We start from the raw sequence: 21,442 nt of genomic DNA on the forward strand, positions 1-21,442 counted from the left end.
AATTGGCTATACTCCAATATAAAATAAAAAGGTTTTCTTTCAAACATTATAATGATCCTCTATTTTATCTTTCAAATCAATAAGATTTACTCAGAGGTCTCACTTTTTAAATTTCCCCAAGTTTTTCTTGGTGGAAATGCACCCACCCATTTGAGACATGATCATGACCGGTCCTGGGTGGAGCATTATCAAGAGAGTATTTTTTCAGATTACACGGAGACGACACTCCTGGTCTACTCTCTATATATGAGTGATTAGAGTTTAGAACTTAAAATTTTTTTGCCAACAGCTCAAATTTGCACCTGAGTTGGGAAAAATTTGGTCTGCTTCCTGTCTTTCTCCTTTGCTCTTACACTACTAGACACTCAACACTTCTGATGCCAGACGTGTGGGTTTTCTCCACATCAAGCAATTTTGTAACACCAGCTGGGTGTCCTACAATTGGACTCAATTCTGCCATTATGTACTTGGAGATAACATCAGAACCCACAGGATAAGGGCTCAGTCCCACAAGACTGCCCCCCCGCACCTCCCCCCACAATGCCAAAGACATACACACTTCCAGTTGCAAGTCTAGGTTGTTACTTGTGCTTCTCCTTTTTTTCAAACTTCAATCTTTTACTTTGTATTGGAGTATAGCTGATTATTTTCCTGTGGTCATGTATGGATGTGAGAGTTGGACTGTGAAGAAGGCTGAGCGCCAAAGAATTGATGCTTTTGAACTGTGGTGTTGGAGAAGACTCTTGAGAGTCCCTTGAACTGGAAGGAGATCCAACCAGTCCATTCTGAAGGACATCAGCCCTGGGATTTCTTTGGAAGGAATGATGCTAAAGCTGAAACTCCAGTACTTTGGCCACCTCATGCGAAGAGTTGACTCATTGGAAAAGACCCTGATGCTGGGAGGTATTGGGGGCAGGAGGAGAAGAGGACGACAGAGGATGAGATGGCTGGATGGCATCACTGACTCGATGGACATGAGTCTGAGTGAACTCCGGGAGTTGGTGATGGACAGGGAGGCCTGGCGTGCTGCGATTCATGGGGTCGCAAAGAGTCGGACACGACAGAGCCACTGAACTGAACTGAACTGATAGCTGATTAACAATGTTTCAGTAGCTGCAGGTGAACAGATAAGGGACTCAGCCATATATACATATGTATCCCTTCTCCCCCAACCACCCCCCCACCCCTTTATCCAGGCAGGCACATAACACTTTAAAAAAAAATTATTTATTTCACTGTACCAGGTCTTAGTTGCAGCACACAGGATCTTTGATCTTTGTTGTGGAATGTGGGATCCAGTTCCCTGACCAGAGATGGAAATCAGTTCTCCTGCGTTGTGAATGCAGTCTTGAGCTACTGGACCACTAGGGAAGTCTCTATTTACCTATGCCTGTGACCAATCAGTTATAAATCAGAGGTTCCTATGGCACTTCCTTGGGGTTTATTAATTTTCTGGAGTGGCTCATAGAACTCAGGAAAAGGTTGACTTACTGTCTATCACTTGATTATATAAGGGTATAATAAAGGACATAGAGGAACAAATAGATAGAAGAGCTACAGAGGGCAAGGTATGAGAGAGGCCAGCACCTCTACTGTTCACCACTTTGGAAGCTCTCTGAACCCTGATCTTTGGGATTTTTATGGAGACATCATCACATATGACTGATCAATCACTCCTTGAAGGACCTGGAAACACAGAGGTTCTTCTGAATCCAGTAGAGAAAAATTCTTTTATCTTACAGTTCTCTCTCCCTACACCAATTCGCACCGTGTTAATCTGGAGGTAGAGAGGAAGCTGTATTCTTGCCACTTAAAAAATGATGAGGGAAGAAAGAAAACAATGACTTAAGATGAAAATGATGTAAGAAATATAAAGCAATGCCTAACAAAATGTTCCTAAAGGAGCCATGTATAGACCTCAAGGGATGCTCATTTTATCCTTCCTTATACTGTCCTCAGACAAACCTAGACAACATATTAAAAAGCAGAGACATCACTTTGCCAACAAAGGTCCATAGAGTTAAAGCTGTGGTTTTTCCAGTAGTCATGTATGGATGTGAGACTTAGACCATAAAGAAGGCTGAGTGCTTAAGAATTGATGCTTTCAAACTGTGGTATTGGAGAAGACTCTTGAGAGTCCCTTGGACTGAAAGGAGATCAAAAAAGTCAATCCTAAAGGAAATCAACCCTTAATATTCATTGGAAGGACTGATGCTGAAGCTGAAACTCCCAATACTTTGGCTACCCGATGCTAAGAGCCAGTTTATTGGAAAAGACCCTGACGCTGGGAAAGACTGAAGGCAGGAGGAGTAGAGGATAGAGGAGGAGATGGGCATCACTGACTCAACTGACATGAGTTTGAACAAGCTCTGGGAGTTTGGTGATGGACAAGGAAGCCTGGCCTGCTGCAGACCATGGGGTGGCAAGGAGGCAGACACGACTGAGCGACTGAACAACCACCACCACAACAACGCAGCCTTAGCCTTCGCTAACCCTCCAAGGGGACAGAGACCAGGGGAAGGTGAGGGCTGCAGGCAGGAACCAGCAAAAGAACGGAGACTCTTACAGCCCATCCATTCTGCCCTCCCTTGGGGTCCCTGGGACAGAAGACCAGTTAGAGCGCGAAGAGGGTTGGCGCTCCCCGAGGGTTCCCGGCCCCCACAGCAGCGCAGGCAGGAGCAGTCACCTCCACCCAAGAGCGGGAACTGGGGTGGGGAGCGAACAGCTGGGTGGGGACGGCCGCGCGGCTAGAGGTGCTGGGCGCCAGAGAAGTGGGGACGGCCACGGCAGGGGCGGTGGGAGCGGAGCGGGGCCGGGGCGGGTCCGGGGGCGGGGCCGCGGAACGGGATGCGCCACAGCGCCCCCTGGCTGCGTGCTCCCCGCTGGGCCCCGTGGCCGCCTCGGGCTCGGGCTCGCCGGCCCCTTTGTGTGCGTCGCGCCGCGGACAGGAGAGCGCGGCCCGGGTGCAGCGGAGGCTTCTCGGGGCCCAGCCACGCTCTCCTGGTCCTTCTCCGCTCCACCCTCCTCCGGCCCCCGGCCCCGAGCGTTCGCCATTGGGCCGCCAGCAACCCGCGTCCCGCCGCGCACCCCACCCCGCCGGGCCCGGGGCGCTCACCGCCCCCCTCTACACACCACACCACACACACACCGCCCTGTCCCCCTCTCCGATCCTCCCCACCCCATTCCAGGCCTCCAAGGTGGAGAAAATAAACTCCAAGCAGAGCAACTCAGAGACTTCAATAAAACGCCCAGGACCTAGAGCCCGAGCGCGTGTGCCGGGCGGCGAGGGGCGCGGGAGGCGGGGAGGGGGGCGCGGGCGGGGGGGACAATGAGCGCATGAAGTTACCTGCCCGGCGGCGGAGCGGGCTGCGCGCTCGGCGCCGACGGGTGCGCGCCGCGGCTTGGGGGAGAGTTGAGCGCTTTTCCCCCCTCTTTTTTTTTTTCTTTCTTTCTTTTTTTTTTTTTTTTTTCTCCTCTTCTTCTTAAACAAACCACAAACGGATGTGAGGGAAGGAAGGTGTTTCTTTTACTCCTGAGTCCAGACACCTCTCTCTGTTCCGTCTAAGCTTGTTTTGCTGGACACTTTTTTTTTTTTTTTAAGGCACAGAAAAGGAGTTTGCTTGATGTGAGAGTGAAATGGACGTAAGATTTTATCCACCTCCAGCCCAGCCCGCCGCTGCGCCCGACGCGCCCTGTTTGGGACCCTCTCCCTGCCTGGACCCCTACTATTGCAACAAGGTGAACGCTCTGCTTTTGTTTCCGCCGCGTTCTGGCTGCTCGGTCCCGGGAGGGGGGCGGCGGCAGGCCCGCCGGCGGGCCACGGAGGCCGGTCTCCCGGGCGCGCTCGGCTCGCAGCCCCGCGGCTGCCGGGGCGTGCGCTCGGGGAGTCAGTTTTGCGGAGCAGCTCCCGGCTTTGCCCTGCACCGCGATAGTGCGGAAAGTGACGCGCTTTGCTCCATCGTTCCCTTCCCGCTGATCGCGATTCAGTAGTCCTGCCTAGGGTTGCCGCGGGCGCTGGGGGAAAAAAAAAATATTAAGAAAGAACAGCAGAATACTTTGGGGGTGTGTCTGGGGTCCCGGAACGCAGGCGGAGAGTGAGAGAATTCCGTTGATTTTCTCGTTTCCCCTTCTCCCTCCTTCGCTCCTTTGCGGGCTGCGGGGGCTCGTGGCACCGCTTCCCGGCCCGGAATTAGTTGCCAGGGGAGCCGCTGGGAGTCAGGGTGCCGGGGACCCGGAGAAGCCCCCCGCCCGGGAACGGCGCTCCGCAACTCTTTTGTTTTCCCGAAGCCGATCGGCGGCAGAGCCCAGTGTCCGGGCTCGGGTCTGCAGGCCGGGGTGCCACGGGAGCGCGGGGTCCCGGGGACAGCTCCCGCCCGGAGGTGCGCGCAGAAACCGCGAGTTTGTTAGGAACTGGGCGGGCGCGCCGCGTTCACGTTCGGAGCAGCAGCACTCGGCGCGGGACGCGAGCAGGTCCCGGACTGGACTGTACCCGAAGCCCGGGGACCCCAGGTGCCCAGGCCGCGGGGTCCGGGGCGAAGCCGGCCGGGAGGGTGAGCGGGGCTTCTGCGGAGCTCCGCTTTTCCCAATGATGGAACAGTCTGGGAATACATAGGAAGGGGGCGACTCCTGCGCTTTCCCGAACTCTCACCTCCCGGAGGGAGGACGCGTTGGGGACCAAGTCCGAGAGCAGCCGCAGGGCCACGGCTGTCCTCGCCTCGGGCTTTTTGGACATGTCTAAACAGTCCTGCCCGGTGAAACGTGGCGGGGAGAATTGAGTTCTCTGAGACTCTGGGCTAGCGGTTTAGACGCCCAGCTCCCGCTCGGTGGACACCGTGCCTCTGCCAGCAATCCCGCGTCGGCCCCTCGGTGAATTCCACTGGATAGAGCATTGGGACTGGTAACATTTGCCCGGTGGCAAGTCATCATCAAGCAGCTATTTTACGTGATCCGGAGGTATTTAGCGCGTTTCACCCTCAGCCCCGGGGCCCCAGCACGCTGCAGACTCGAAACTCAGAGTCTTGGTCAATCCAGGCGCGCGCCCGCGCGCATGCACACACACACACACACACTCACACACACACGCACTCACACTCCAGACACCCTCCAGACACACACCCCACAGAGCTGTGAGTTATATCATCCCGTGGAGAAGTTCCCTGATGCCCTGTGTATACAGTGTGTAAGACCAACGTGCGTGTGTTGATGATGTCTAGGCAAGTTAGAAACCAGAGGAATCTAGTCTTGGACAAGGTAGAAAGGCTTTTCATCCCTCAGGAAGCATCTCTGTAGCTAGGGACAAGTTGGAGGGTAAGGGAACTTTGAGCAGAGAAGTTTCTGTGATGAAGTTTCATTATGTGTTGGTAACATAGCTCTTTTACTCTAAAGTCTGGTTTGCCTTAATAAGGAGGTGTTTTGTGTATGTAATATTTTATTTTTGCTTATAACACGTCTACTAACAAAAATAATAGAAAGGTAGCAGCATTCTCGGTAGTAAAGACCTATTCCGCAGTAGTAATTGGAACCAAAAGGTCAGAAACATTTTGTCACTGAAACTGGACAAATCTTATTAAGTTCATCTGTGATTTTATAATGTCTTAGATACACATTTCACTCGTCATTCTAGTGATAGGAGGGTCAGATTTAATTTGAAAGTTAAATGCTTTGGAAAATCAAGAATTGCTCCAATATATTGAATCATTTTCCAATTAAGTGCTTTAAATAATTTTAGTGGGTTGTACTGTGCATTGAATAAATTAATTTAGAAAGTCTTCAGAATTTTTTTTTAGTAGCTCATTGAAGTTCCTTTTAAGTCACCCAGTGTACGGGGAGCAAACTGTTCTTTTTAAATGCAAATCAGCCACCCTTTCTATAGACTGGAGGCAAGTCTTCTATTTTACTTATTCAGGGAATAATAGATTTTTAAAGATGCACAGTCATAAGATACACTTTTCATAGTAGGAAGAGACTTCATGGAAATGTTTGCCTCAGGATGTCTGCTCCTGCCCTTCTCTGGGTAGCAGTCTATCAACTATATTTGTCACTCATTCTTGATTATATTTAGTGTACTGAGTAGATTTGCTAGGCCCCAGAAAGCCCCGGCACTAATGTTTTCTACTCCACCGTGATTAGCATTGGCACAAAATTTCTGTCCGGTTCCACAGTTTGAGCTGCTTACAGTGTAGTCAGCCAGCATTCATTTTTGCAGTGACTCAAGTAGATTTGCAGGGATCTAAAAGGTGGACAGAAGTTTGAAAGAGGTGAAATAATCTTTATCTACATTAGTAAAAACAAGTTAGCTGACTCCCCCCAAAGAGAGAAGACTGCAAAGTAAACCTTGTCTCTTTCAGAGGTGTCACTAGTGTGTAGTTGATTACAAGAAACAGTCACTTTGTCAGGCTATTTGTTTTCAGTAGGATGATAAGATCATAAATTACTAATTGTCTTTATTTGAAATCTGTCGACACTTTACTAAAGTCAGTGTGCTAAATCCCAGCGGAACCAGTATCTTTCTGTGCTTCAGCACCACAGACTGTGACTAGACTTTCTCCAGTGACATTATTTTTTTCAATGTCAGGAGAGACCCTAATCCAGAAAATGAATATCCTCTTCCTGGAGCTTTTCTAAACTAAAACGAGGTTGTTTTACTTTGCTGACATTCTCCAGCACTGCTGCTCTATAGATTGCCAAAACACTACTTATATTGTTCAGTTAATAAACTCTGGAGGAGCAATTTTTTGGAAAACAGTTTAATTTAGTATTGCTCTGTTGCAAGAACACATTAGGTTATGAGCACATCATCATACAAAGTGGCCTCCATTTTCACGTAACCCATTGAGGGAGAAAAGTGAGAACAATGCATTGATGTTAGTTATGGCAACTGTGCAAAGCATCTCTTCTTATACAAACAGCCAGAACTGGATGGCATGTTGCTGTATATAGGTCAGCCTTTGAAATAGCAGTGTAACTCATAGACTGGACAGGAACCAGTAGGCTCAAAGTAACACTGTTTACCTCTGGCAACTTAAAGCATGGCTTTGTTTGAGACATTGAGAGATGGGTACCATACTGGAGTTTCATCTAATGAAGGCTATTTTAAGTAACATTGTATCCCTTAATTGAACTGAATGTTACCAAAAGAAATTGGATTATAGGCACTCCCAATTGGAGCTCAGTAGTAAAATAGAGTCCTCTTTTTTGTTCTAGTTGAAGATGTCAGAACATTAGTTTAAATATATACCCACAGAGTAATAACAGTTCCTTTCAGTTTCTAGTGCAGTGTCATTTCTGAAGATTGTTTTCACTGATTTTATGCTAAATTGGGACAAAGAAGTGGCACTTTTTCATTTCTGCAATGATGTGATGTGTTCAGTTATTGCTCAGTATCTGCCCACATAAGGAGTAGTAATACAATTATGTTATGACATGGCTAATGACAGGGATGCTGACCTCTGCCAGCAGTGGGAGAGGAAATAATGGTCTTTACTGTTCTCAGCGGTTGCTTTTGTGGAATCAGGCCCTGAATCTTTCTTTGACTGATTTAGACACAAGGAAGTTCATAACACAAACCCGTGCTTAATACTGTCTATATACAGAGTGAAAAATAATGGGCGTTTGGAATATTGGGCTTTTGTCATTGAAATGAGGAAGGAAAATGTATCATCTTTTCACATAAACACAGGAGGAAGAACCTGTTTGTGATGAACTCTGACTTAAAATGTCAGGGCTAACATTAAACATTTGATGACTTCTGAGGAAAACAAGATTCATTTTCATCTCTGCAGAATCTCCTTCGAGCTTATTTTCCTGTTTAGAGTATTATGTGTTTTCTTGAATGTGGCAAAACTCACCCTTCCTAAAATACAGGATTTGCAAGCACATTATGATGGAGTCATTATTTCTGCTTTAATAAATGTAAGAAAAAGGAGGAGGGGAGAGAGGAGGGAGGGGAGGACTATAAGCAATTTAGAGCATCATGCTTGATTAGTTCCCTCCCTACCCCCATAAACTTCTAGGACTTTGGGAAATTCATAGTCAATACTTTGAACATCATTAGTGTAATTAAAAACTCCCATGGGAGTTTTATTAAGCTGGCATCTTTCATAAGTTTTGAGGTCTTTAAATATGTTTTAAATAAATTTATAGGCAAGAGCTTTGAGCCAAGCAATCATATGGTTTTGGCCACTAAGTCAGATGTCATACAAAAACCTCAAATGTAGCTATTAATATCTTGATTTTGTGAGATATCTCAGTGTCATAAACTCCAATTTTAAATGTCTATGCAAAAATTTTAGTTTTGAGCTTTGGAGCTCATAATGTTATTTTTAAAATAGTTTACATTATTTACTATTCTCACATTTTACCATTTATTTTAAAGTTACTGAGTGATGATATTAAGGAGCATTTTGATATTTCTCTTAGCTGGGAAAACTAAACTAATATTTAAATATTATCTCATCAGCTGCTTATTGTTGTTTTTTTAAGTGACATGATTGCAAGGGGCTAAGAACAGAGAAAAATGTAAGGCACTTGAATCTGAAAGTAGGGAAGGTTCCAAGTTAACAGTGGTTTTCTTAGGACCAGAAGGGGTCTCAAATGTTGGTTTTGGTGTGTGAGGCTATTTCTTGTGGTCATACTTTTTTGTGTGATGGGCTCAATTCAAGAAAGGGATAGGTTAGGGGACTGGGGCTATGGGCATAGAGGAAATCTTACCACGAAGGATGACTTATTCTCGTGCTTTCCAACATTTTGCTAACTTACTAGAAAGTTGAAAAAGACCCTGGGGATATTTCTCAATTACTGGAGATCCTCCTGTCTTGATGGAAGCCTACCCTCAGCAACTGGCCTGTTTGTGTGTCTGGTGCCTCCTCCCTCCCTCCTCCTCATCCCCTTCCCAAACACCCACAATCCTGGAACAACTCCCCCTCCCCTGCTTTTCTCCTTCCCAGTCTGGGTCTGAACGTGGAAGGTCTGTGTTTTCTCACCTGAACTTGCTCTGCTCAGATCCTCGGCTCACCATTGTGTTCATCTTGACCGCCTTCGGTGCTTGTCTTCATTGCCATCATAGCCATGTTAGCAAGTCCATCCTTCTCCTAGTACTTGACCTTTTTGGGGCACAGAAATTGGAAACTTCTAGTCCGTAGGCCCAGGTCCACTTCCTAAAGTCCTCAACTAGGCTGCTATCCTTTTCCCCAGCTGAGTGAATGACCTAGGGTCATAGAATAATAGACTAAGAAAACAGATGTGATCCTGAGAGGAAGGCCATGGTGGGTATTTCTAAGCTCTCACTGTTCCTTTCTTCCAGCACATTTTAGGCACAGTGTATCTAGAGCTTGGGATCAGCTCCTTGAATATCCCTTATCAGTGAGAAATCTTAATTTAGACTCTAAAATAGTATGAAAGTGGGACTATGATCTTCTGATCTTTAGTAGCACATGGTAAGTTAGGTAGTGATTATATGGGTTGGCATGTTTATGTGTTCTCATCAGAATATACATAGATAACTAAGATGGGAATAGTTGGAAATGAAGAACCTATTTAATCACTTTTAGGTAACTTGTCATCCTACATCTTAGCTTATCCAAAGGTGAATCTCAAGGTTTCTGAGAAGTCATAAGGTAGAATATTTAACTTATATTTGAAGGAAAAGTAATATACTACTTATCATGACTTGATGAACTGTCATGAACAATTGCATTTTTAAAATATTGGATCAACTGTTAAAGATAAAACTTATGTTGTATACAGCCAAATATAAGAATCTAACATGTATATCTTTAGGAGAAAACAACATTGTGATACACCATAATTATAAATACTGTGGGCCCCAAAGACATAGCTATAATCTTGGCTGCAAGAAGCTTCCCCATGAAGCATCTGAATATATGAAAGCTGCCTTGTTTAATTGAATTTAAACAAAATTTTAATGTGGGAATGTTTACTTTTACCAATCTTAAAGATAGTTTCTTTTTTCTTATTCATTTCCATTTTCATGTAATTAATGTACATCAGCTTTCCATGGGCTTCCCAGGTGGTGCAGTGGTAAAGAATCCACCAGCAATGTAGAAGATGCTGCTTCAGTGCCTGGGTTGGGAAGATCCCCTGGAGAAGGAAATGGCAACCCACTCCAATAATCTTGCCTGGAGAATCCTGTGGATGGAGGAGCCTGATGGGCTAGTCTATGGGGGGTGGCAAAGAGTCAGACACAGCTGAGCGTGCGTGCACGCAGCTCTCTATATATGCAGGTTCTGCACTGGCAAGTCAGCCAACTTCAGATAGAAAATATTTGGGAGGGTAGAGAATCCCAGAAAGTTTCAGAAAGCGAAACTTGAATTTGCTGCACACCAGCAGCAACTATTTACATATCATTTACATAGTGCCTACAGCTATTAGCATAGCATTTACATTGTTTTAGGCATTATAAGTAATCCAGAGATGATTTAAAGTAACGGAGGATGTGTGTAGGTTACATGCAAATACTCTATCACTTTATATAAGGACTTGAGAAACTTCAGATTTTGGTATCCGAGGGGAATCCTGGGCCCAGGCCCCTGAGGAGGCCCAAGAACAACTATTATTCAGTTGATCATTTTCTTTGAAGATGCACTTCCCAGAATCAGATAGCCTGTGGTCTCCAAGGGTTGACAGGACCAGCAGTAGATAGTGAATTGTGTTAAACGGACTGTCCTGCTAGGAAAGCAGCCCACCAAGATGCTACAGCTTACATCTACCCTAATGAAGTTGAGCATTTTTTTTGTTTTAAACCATGCATGCCAAGTTTCATCCTGAAGAGTAATTTCTCATTAAAAACAGTTGAGTTATAAACTGCTTAGAAATGTGGTTTATAATGGAAGTGCCAACAGACTGTTAATTATAGCAGTTCTTCCATAATACTTTGAGACATGGAATTCACATTAACCTGAAATGAGTCTTTCCAGGTTATAACACGTTCCTCCCTATAGCATTCATTTTGAAAATGGGAACGTTATATTGCTCTGTGCCTGGATGCAGCCAAAAGATCAGAGGAGGGGTGATGCCAAAAAGAACCCCCCTGTTTTATCAAGAGGTATCAATATTTCCCTAGATCTCTTTATTTGATCTACAGCGAGAGTTTGCCTAACTTTTAAAATCTACCTTCAGATTTCCATTGTATTTATGAAACATCATCACTGATTTATTTTTATGCTAACAAAGGTCATGAAACCCATGTCACTCTCAATGCTTTTCTGTTTGTCCATTTTTCACTTTGGAGTTTTTAATGGTTCAGCTTTAGCCAAGTATTTATTGTTTTTCATTCTTGAGTTATGTGCTTTTATGAAGCTGTTTTGAAAGGACTCCTAAATAAACTAGTGCTATGGTTGGTTGATAAGAAGCTTTGCTAGTGGCCAAGAAAATATAAAGTGTTTTGAGTTACTATGTGGGCTTGTAAGTTACATGTATCTGATCCACAGTTACAACACTATCAGTTGCTGCATGGAACACTTTTCCATTCAAGTCTTTGAGCCCCTCTCTGGAAGTTAGTTACCTGGTAGAGAAATTGGCATGCACACATGCACGTGCATGTGTGTGTGTGTACGTGTTGGGTGAGCATGTGTTTTACTGTGTTTCACATTGTCCTGGATATATTTCTTCCCATAAATGCATGAGAGTTTACCGCAAGTGGCAGAATCAGTGTGTACAACAACAAAGGCAATCATACTAGCTGGCAGGAATGCCTCATTACCACTCCTTTTTAAGAAACTTAGCCATATTTCACATGTGACAGTTTTTCACAATGATAGGGCTTTAATTGGGCAAATTATACCTTAATAAGACTAAAGAACGGAATCTTTTCTGAGGAAAGCCCTAGGCCTCACTGAAGAAAAGACTTGCTGAAGATTTCACATAAAACCTGGGCTCTTGAACCTATGTTGACTTACCCCCTAGGCAAAATAAATATAACCCTGAAAGGATATGGTTCCCTCCACTTGTTTCCCGTTCTGTTTAGAAGCCTGACTCTGTTCTAGGTCTGGTAAAAGTTCTGATACCTAAAAACCTTTCATCCACCTGTGTCCCAATCTCGCCTGCATCCACTAGAGGAAATAACTTATGTTTGTATCAAGGCACCATTTTGAGCCTCAAGGAGTCAACAGAGGTAGATTATTTTGAAACCGTGTGAGAAAAGATGTTCAAAAATTCAAGCCATGGTAGACCTTAGAAAAATACTGCATTCTCAGCCCATTTCTTCTATTTCTGCTACCTTAGTGGAATGACGTTTTCTCCCAAAGTCGTAGATTAGTGATTCTTTCAGGAAAGGAGCGAAAGGAATAATCTTTCTAGCAGGTCAGAGGTGAATGGGGGAAAATGAGGTGTGTGTCTGTACAACCTGTAATCTCCCTCTCTCAGATATTGATAAGCCCCCAGGGAGTGTCTTTTTCGCTTTCTGCATTGTGAGTCAGTGCACCTAATGAGAGATGTTAGGATGGAATCTGTTGTCTATGGGGCAGTGTAAGGAGATAAAATAAAGTTGAGAATGCCTGCTCCAGAGGGAAATGACCTCTTGTAGTTCCTGACTTCAGGGGACTAAGCTTGCCCCTCACTCCCTTCCTCTGATATATGGGCCAGAGATGGGCAATATAATGTGCAAGATTAATTAAACAATGGACCAACTGGATCTAAAGATAGTCCAATTACACTGAAAGCATGTCTGTGCACCACCTGATATTCTTAAGTCCTTTAACTCAATTAAATGGCTAATTTGAAAAATGATGGGTAAAGTGTTATATGCATTGGCATCTCCAAGCCCTTGTAAAAAACCAACTCTTTCGTTCTACACCAATATGCCTTCACCTAAAATGCTAGGAACAATTGTATAAAGAGAAATGTTAATAATAAAGAGGCAGGATAACCTTTCAACAAAAAGTATATTTTATCATTTGGCAGATGCAGTCATGAACATTAATCATAGAAACCTGCAGATAGTAGAAGCTTAATATCAAAGCTAATGATTTATTTTATGTTAATGACTTTGTGCCAGGGCATAAAAGACTGTTCATAATGGACTCTCTGCACGGTGTTCAGTTACTAAGGCTGATGGGATAATCTTTTTCTCTCTCCAAATTAAGCTTTTTGAAATACATTATGCTGTTATTTTTCAAGGTAACTCTCCAAAATTTACTGCAAAACTAATCTTTTAAGAACTGATTAAAGAAATAAAGAAGAAAAATCCCAAAGCAGCTTTTCTAGTTCATGAACAGTTTGACTTAATTAAAGAGAGAAAGTTTGCATGTATGCTAATATCCCTGAACTTGGAATGCCAAACAGTTTTCAAGTCAGCCTTTGGTGACAAGGTCTGCCTTTTGGAGATTCAGTTCCCATAAGTACATTCCCCAATAGAACCTGTTTTCATTGATTACTGGCCAATAATGAACTGAATGGTAGTAAAACCTGGAGTTGTGCACTGGGAAGTTTTAAAAATTATGTTTACAGCTAGTTATAACCAACATTATATTTCAATAAGAGATAATTTGCCTACTAAAGTTCACATAATGTGCTAATCATGTCTAGTGGTTAATAAAGGCCTCCCACCTCACTCCCCTGATGGCTATAAAAGGCTATTATATTCATGGCAACAGTTCAGGTACAGCTGCTGTGTGTTAATAATGTAGCATTGTCCCACTAATCAACACAGCAAAGGTCAGCACCCCTAAGCACCTAAACTACCTATTCTCTCTCCAAAATATTTATTGACACTTTAAAAGCGTATCTGACCTGAAGTTTTCCTTAACTTGGAGTTAGTTAATTCCACACCAAGCTAATTGGGTGATAAAGGTTTTGTAACCTAAGCTAGGTTGTGGAGGAGATGAATATAGATTCATACTAATCTCCCATAAACATGTTTCCCTTTCTGCAGTCATTGACTGAATTAGTGTGAGGTTGTTAGAGCCATGAACCCCTTTACAATTAAGTAAATGTGTTCCAAAGGGAGACTGTTTTCAGATTTTACATGTTATTTGAAGAGACGTTTGGAAGAAAAACAACTTTTCAATAACCAGAAGCTTTTAAAGTAAACAGAGCGAATCGGAAAATGAGAAGGGATATTTAAAGTCTAAACAGACAGGAATCTGTGTTAGTTTATAGACCTGATCCAGTAGTGAAATATTATTTGCTTAATTGTTCTTTTGGCATAGGGAAGCAATAAGAGTAAAAGCTTCTTAAACCATATTTTCTGCACACAAAGAACATATTCACGTGGGATTTCCATTTTGCTAGAAAATCGCACAAATCAATAAGCCAGCACTTATCTGCATTAAAATAAGGCAGACAACAGTTTACAGGCATAGTGATAGTGTAGTTCTCTTGATACCCTTGGTTACTGTTTAAGATAATCCTTGCCTTTGTGTCCTCAGCAGCCAAAATGTTAAGTGAACAAGATCTCCTTTTCTCATCTTGTATTATTGTCTTCTGTTTTCTGTTACTCATTTGGATAGCCTTGTTTGTGTGCGTATGTGAGAGTGTCTTCTTCCTTGAGGACTTGAGAACCTTAAGTGTTTTCAGAAAAGAAAAAGAAATGAAACTCAACTGTGTTTCCATCACCAGGAGAAACGTGAAAGGCGATCTGTGGGAGGAGCCTCTGTGTAGCACATAATGTAGGACGATACATTTGTCATGCTTTAAATATATAATGCCTACAATGAAATATGTACAGGCACAGTTGTGATCTATGAAGTCCCTGGCTCCAGTGCCATTGTTTGTAGTCTCTACGGTTGTCATACATTGTTCTTTGCACATCATACCCTTACAGCAGAATTTGACACAATTTCTAGCTTTCCGTCCTGCACCATTTTCGTTGCACAATATACATGAGTTTGACAGGGTGTGTGGAGGAAAATTCTGGCAAGCAATTGATATTTTGAAGTGGCAAGCGTTTCAGCAGCTGCTTGCTTGTGAAAAAGGAATGATAAGATATACTGTATTGTTAGTTTCAGGGAAAGCATTAAGGTTTAAGCTCTGTAAAAATGTACACATTATTCGTCAGTGGTGAAGCAAGTCTTTTATGTTTTTAGAGCTTAGCTCGCTGGCTGATGTGAACTAGAATGACATTGGTCAGTAAATGAATAGGAGTACTTTGAATTTGAACTGCTGCCAATTTTGCACCAACAAAGGAACTGACAAAAGAAAGATTTTATGTGAAATGCAAAGCACACGCGATGTTTTGGGGGCGGGGAAAGGGAAGGAGAGAGAGAAGAAAAAAAAAAAAAAAACACTCAAACCAGAGAATATTCTTTAATACCTACTTGCAAAGATATCAAATAGTTAAAACGCATCCATTTTTCATGGCTCATCAGCTCCAACCTAAGCTGTTTTATCTAATGTTCTTTAAAAACCTGTTGTATACACATAGGCTTCTAGAATCTGTTCATATGGAATTTAGAGTGTTTTTCAAAATATCACACAGTGGCCTGAAGGCCTGTTGGCAGAATATCAGATTTGCCCACTGCTGGAGTCCCCAACTCTCTCTCTCTCTCTCTCTGGTAGTGGGAAATTGTAGTTTAATCAGTTATGGCACTTTCAGTGTGTAACGTTCATTAGCAAGGCAATTTGTCATGACTGCTAATGGTCAGAATGCATCTGCTCTCTCAGTTACAGAGCATGATAAGTAAAAAGACAAATATTTCAATATCTGATAGTATTAACTTGTTTCAAATTTATAATCCAAGGTTAGTTGCTCAAAACAGACACAGCAGCCGATTAACAAGCATCCTGTATTCAATTTTAGTGGGCCCTGTTTTTATGGATTTATGACTTTAAAGCAAACTAATGTGCTATTACGAAGGGCACAGTCTTTGATTAGATGTTCAACAGAAACTAAGTTATGAGCTGAGTACCTTCTGGGTTCATCTGTAGAGAATTTATGTGCATAATATTTTCTGTGGAGTGCTATAAATTGAAAGCTTTAATGCATGCAGTATTTCTGACATGCTAAATATTCTTCTTTATAATTAAAAAAATGTCACTTTCCTATTGGTTTATAAACTGGTCAGTCACTTTTCAAGTGAGATAGAGACCTGATCTCTTTGAAAAGTTTGAAAATTCTAGTAAAAAGCTTCAGAATGAATTAGAAACGTCACAGCTCTTCCCAGAACTCTGCTTTATAAGATCATTGTTCATTGTTCTACACAGGAAAAGTTAAAAGATTCCCCCCCGCCCAGTTGAAAAGGCTAGAAATTGTTATGTATCTCCTATTTTCTAGATATTACATCACGTTGCTTGCTATACAAAATCTTGACACATTTTCATTTTTAATGAAAGCCCATAAAATACAGAGCATAATGATTTCTTAGAAACTGAACCCAATCTTGGTTAAAAAAAAAAAAAAGAAAATCGTTCTTGCTAGTAACAAAAGCTGTTACTGTTTAAGTTCCTGTTGAGCGGTTAGTTGGTACGCTTCGCTGAATGTTGTCAAAAAGGCTTTCCTCATGATTGACAACCCGGCAGGAATGTGAATGGAGATTTTAATTGCGTATCATGTGTGCATATCAGAGCGAGTGAATTCATGACTCTGCTTAGCTCCACATCTCTGCAGGTCAGCCGTGCCAAAAAAATGCTCTTTTATGTGCAATATCTCCAAAGAGAAAGGTGTATGTGTACTGAAGTCATTCGTTATTCATTTCTGAAGTAAAGCACTTGTGTTCCCTTAGCCTTGGAGTTTGAAAATGGAACAGAAATCCATTTGGAGATTTCTTTCTTTTACTCTTTGCACTTATACTTGGATGATGTAAATTCTTTTCTGTTACAAGTTGGGAAAAGTGCCAGAACATATTTTTCTTATGGCACTTGTTATATGAAGTGTGTTTATCTTTTTTCTTTTTCCCTAAGGAGTACTTTGAAAAGAGGAAAAAAAAAAATGTAAGCCGACGGAAAAATTTACTGAGGTCAATTGCCTCTCTCTAACTTGAAATCTTTAGAAAAAAAAATTTTGGGGGGTGGTTAGTGGAGGGAAAAGAAGTAAGGCTATGTATCTAAGAGGGGGAAGGACCATGAAGCTGTATCTGAATTTTGGTTAAGAAGAGCAAGAACACAGTGTTTATGGTAAAATGACATGAATGAATATATGAATGTTCAGTTCTTAGAAAAATAACTCCTAGACTGAGAACTTAAAGGTCAAAGTTTCATTTCTGCTATCACCTCTTTGCCAAGATGTAACAGTGGTGATAAATTATTTATCTTAGTTAGCTGTCTAAATCTAACACATGTGAAATCCTTGGAATCAAACTTACTGTGTGAGGTAACTGGCTACAGTCACCCCAGATTGATCAGGAACTCAAAGTAAAAACAAAACACTCAGCAATGGATATGCTATATATAAAATTTTTCATTTGATGTGATGTGAAAATTTGGCACTTGGGTTGTAAATTTAACACCTACCTACTTTTCTGTGTCATTTTGAATGGGTGAAAAAAAGATTAGTGCCAGGGTCATTTTAAATATAACCCTAGTAATAAGTAGGGTCCTGTTGAAAAGATGGTGACTTTATAGCCATAGGATATCCCATGGGGACGTAACTTTATTCTAGGCTTATTGTGTTATCCCAACACATTTTAGAAGGTGTCAAATTGCAGGCTGATGACTCAGCCTTTAGTATAGAAGGCCGTGGGGTTCCACTGTGGCTCAGAGGTAAAGAAGCCACCTGCTAATATAGGAGACACAAGTTTGATCCCTGGGTTGGGAAAATCACCTGGAGAAGGAAATGGCAACCCACATCAGTTTTCTTGCCTGGGAAATCCCATGGACAGAGGAGCCTGATGGGCTACAGTCCATGGGGTCGCAGAATCGGGACTTAGCAACTAAATAGCAACAATAGTAGGCAGTACAGGGTTATGGCTCTGGGAAGACACTGCTATTCCTTTAAAAGGCTAAAGAAGAAAACCTATTTTAAAAAATTTAGCTTTATCTATGGGGTGACATTTTTCTAATGTTATGGAAGACTATTTTGTACTTTATACTGAGAGCTCGGGCAGGAAAAATCTATTTACAAAATGAAAAAAAGTACTCAGCTGAATGCATTTCACTTTTAAAGATGATATTCTGGTAATGAACTTTATCAAGCAGAGAATATTGCAGTAAAAGTATTAAAGTAGTTCCTATTTGGGTTGCCTCACTTAAGGCTGTGTCACTGTTTCCATTGTAACTTCTTATTTTCAGGTAGCTGTAATGCAGTCCCCATACAAATATTTGCAAAGGGATGAGATGAGGATATTCTCGCCTAAGAAGCAGACTTTTTTTTTTTTTTCAGAATACACTTGTAAAGAAGCTGTAGGCTTTGTTAATAAGGCACACTTAATTCATTTTTAGAAATGAAAAGCATTTACTGAACACCCAACTGTGTGCTGAGCCTTAGGCTGAGTGTTCCAGGGGTGGAGACAGGCACAGAGATCAGTAAGCACTGGACTCTGCCTCTGTGTGACTAGCCAAGAGAGGAATGCAAATAACTGTAGCCCCGCTCTAGTGTAACTGATGTGATGCGGATGGAGTCTGTAGTCAAAGTGCTGGTGGTACAGAAGGAGTACTAATGGATTGAAGTTCAGGAAATCCCCGTTGCTTCCTGGAGGAAATGGCATTTTAATTGGCCTTAGAAATCATGCAGCGAGGAGGGGGAAAGGGACTCCTATATTTTGAACTATTTTTTAGACTTCCTACCTCTTTTCAAAATGACTTGAGGCAACTAAAAAAAAAAAAAGGCCAACACCTACCTTAAGGCTATTAGTATTAATGCAGATTATGGTAGCCAGGAAAAAAAGATGCCACGTGTTTCTTAGCTCAGGTGTGATCCCTATCTGTGCTTAGTCGCTAAATCATGTCTGACTCTTGGTGACCCCGTGGTCTGCAACCTGCCTGGCTGCTCTGTCTTTCGGATTTTTCAAGCAAGAATACTGGAGTGAGCTGTCATTTCTTCCTTTTCTTCCTTCCCATCTTGGGGATTGAACCCATATCTCCCACATTGGCAGGCGGATTCTTTCCCACTGAGCCACCTGGGAAGCCCAGATTACCCCAATAATCAGACATTAGGTTTGGCTCTTGCTCATTCATGGAGCAAAAAATGGAAACCCACTGAGTGACAGAATGCTGATTATTTGAGAGACTTCTGAACCCTAATCATTCATAAGTTTTCCTCTCATGAAAGACTGCAAAAGACATCAAATGAGGAAATAGATGGAGGTGTGACATCACAGGATGTCTGAGGGCCCACCTGATATGGTGCCTGGGTTGAGGCTGAGGTGTGGATAGTGAGAAATATGGCCCTAAGGAGGAGAGCTTCACTCCCAGGCAAACAGGAATTGCTTCGCAAGTCAGGCAGGTAACGGTTGCCACGTGAGAGAGGATTGGGATCAGTTGGGATGGAATTCAGGTTCTTCCTGAAAGTGGGCTCATGCTCAGCGCTTATAGGAATGTACCAGAGAAAACTGCCTGGAAAGGGACTTCTGTGGTAAAATTAACCTTAAGATATTCACCTATTTTTTTTGAAGACTTTGTCTCAGTTACGATGAATAAGTTTTTTTAGTGACTTCCCAGGTGGCGCTTGTGGTAAAGAATCCACTTGCCAATGCAGGAGACAGACACGGGTTCGATCCCTGGTTTGGGAAGATCCCCTGGAGGAGAGCATGGCAACCCACTCCAGTATTCTTGACTGGGGAATCACATGGACAGAGAAGCTTGGTGGGCTACAGTCCATAGGGTCGCAAAGAGTTGGGACACAACTGAAGTGACTTAGCACGCAAGCTTTTAGAGGCTTTATATGTCAGCCAAAAGATTCAGTTGTATTAAATGTAACTTCTTGAGAGACACGCTAGAGTCTTATAGTCTACCTGCAAGTTCTTTTTTAAATTGATCATCCTGATAATTAGAAATTAATATGAATGTTTTGCTTTGTGTGTAGTTGCAGAAATGCACCGGCTGAGTTAACTTCTAAAATTAGTAGTCGCTTTGCTGAGATTTCTTGTTTAGTGACAGATAGGCACACAATTATAAGTAAACTGGGAAAATATAGTGAAGTGTCCAAACATATTCAGTAATGTCTTTCAGCAATTTTAAAGGGATCTCACAGTCCTCAAGTAGTTTTTCTACTGAGATACATTAATGGAATTACACCCTGAGGGGGTGGAGGAAGACTCCAGAAGTTCCTGTGAAATCTACAGAGTTATTAGAAGGATGATGCTTCATCTTTAAGAAATATGTAAATTTTATAATATTTTCCATATCACATTCCTTGTCTGTTTTCATGTTAGTATAATACTTTAAATGATTTACAGTTGAGTCCACTCTGTTCCAGAAACCAAGTCTCTGTTATTCTAAAGTTCTGCTGCCTTCATGTATCACTCTTTGCTCTTAGGGTTATGAATTTGGGGAGCATGAAATAGCATAACAGTCTTTCGTTCTTATTAAGAAATAGACTGGAGGCCTTGTACGAGCTGATTTTGTTAGGTTATCTCTCCCCCAGAGATCAGAATATTTTGTTCACTCTTAATTCTCTTTCTGACTTCCACTAATTCTGTTTTTGATAAGAAAGCTTGACAAAGTATTTGATCTTGGTTTCAAATGGAAAGCAGTGTGGCTAGGGCTCCATCATTGTTGGTCCCGTGGGCATAGTGACCTTATGCTTAAAGGGAGAGAATGGGAAAGAGGGAGGAATAGCCCATGGTCGGGAAGATACTCTGGAGAAGGGCATGGCAAACCACTCCAGTTTCTTGCCTGGAGAATCCCATGGACAAAGGAGCCTGGTGGGCTGCAAGTCCGTAGAGTCACTAAGAGTCGGACACAACTGAAGCAACTTCGCACGCACGAACACAAACAGAAGAGAATGATCCTGGAGTTCCTGGCAAAACCTGAGTATACTTAGTGATGGGAAAGGTTGTCAAATGTGGTACTATGCTGTTAGACATTAGTACATAGCCTCACCTGAGAAGAATTTGGAAAATTCAAGAAAAGAAAAAAATCATGAAGAATTGAATGGTTATGGTGATGATTTAGGGTGCATCGGGATGGAGCAAGACCTATAACATAACAGATGGCTGAAGTTTGGGTTCCTTTTTGCCCATCCTCCTTCCTTCCATCTCAGAGAATTTGTAAGATGACTGACATTATTTTCAAGATTCCTTTAGACTTATATTGTTTTACTTGTTTTCTCATCTGCCTAAAATGGGCTTCTGTTTTGGGGCATCCATCCTTTCCTGCCTTCTCCATCATCATTAGGATCCCCTTCTTGGAAAACAATAGTTCTAGTTACACAGGACAACTTGGATAGATTTTACGTGTGTATGCAAGGTTTCAACAAATACTGATCTACTTGATGTCCACAGCATAGCATTAAGTCAGGCTTGGTTTGTTCATTTTCCTTAAATTCATTTAAGTCTTAACCTCCCTTTGAAATGAGTTCTTTGTAAACCAGTCAGGCATATGTAAATAACGG

General features: G+C 42.4%; 1 protein-coding gene across 3 annotated transcripts in view; it reads left to right on the forward strand.

The window, feature by feature from the left end:
* Positions 1-3,315: 3,315 nt before the first annotated feature.
* Positions 3,316-21,442, forward strand: part of TOX (thymocyte selection associated high mobility group box) — a 313,399-nt gene continuing 295,272 nt past the window's right edge. The window contains exon 1 of one of the 3 annotated variants that reach the window (XM_044928750.2): positions 3,316-3,738. In XM_044928750.2, coding sequence (XP_044784685.1) covers positions 3,637-3,738 — 102 coding nt within the window. In that variant the 5' untranslated portion in view covers positions 3,316-3,636. The remainder of the gene's footprint in view (positions 3,739-21,442) is intronic. The other 2 variants (XM_006043079.4, XM_006043080.4) reach the window with 2 other exon arrangements.

The sequence above is a fragment of the Bubalus bubalis genome, chromosome 15, assembly GCF_019923935.1.
Source record: "Bubalus bubalis isolate 160015118507 breed Murrah chromosome 15, NDDB_SH_1, whole genome shotgun sequence".
NCBI classification, from domain to species: domain Eukaryota; kingdom Metazoa; phylum Chordata; class Mammalia; order Artiodactyla; family Bovidae; genus Bubalus; species Bubalus bubalis.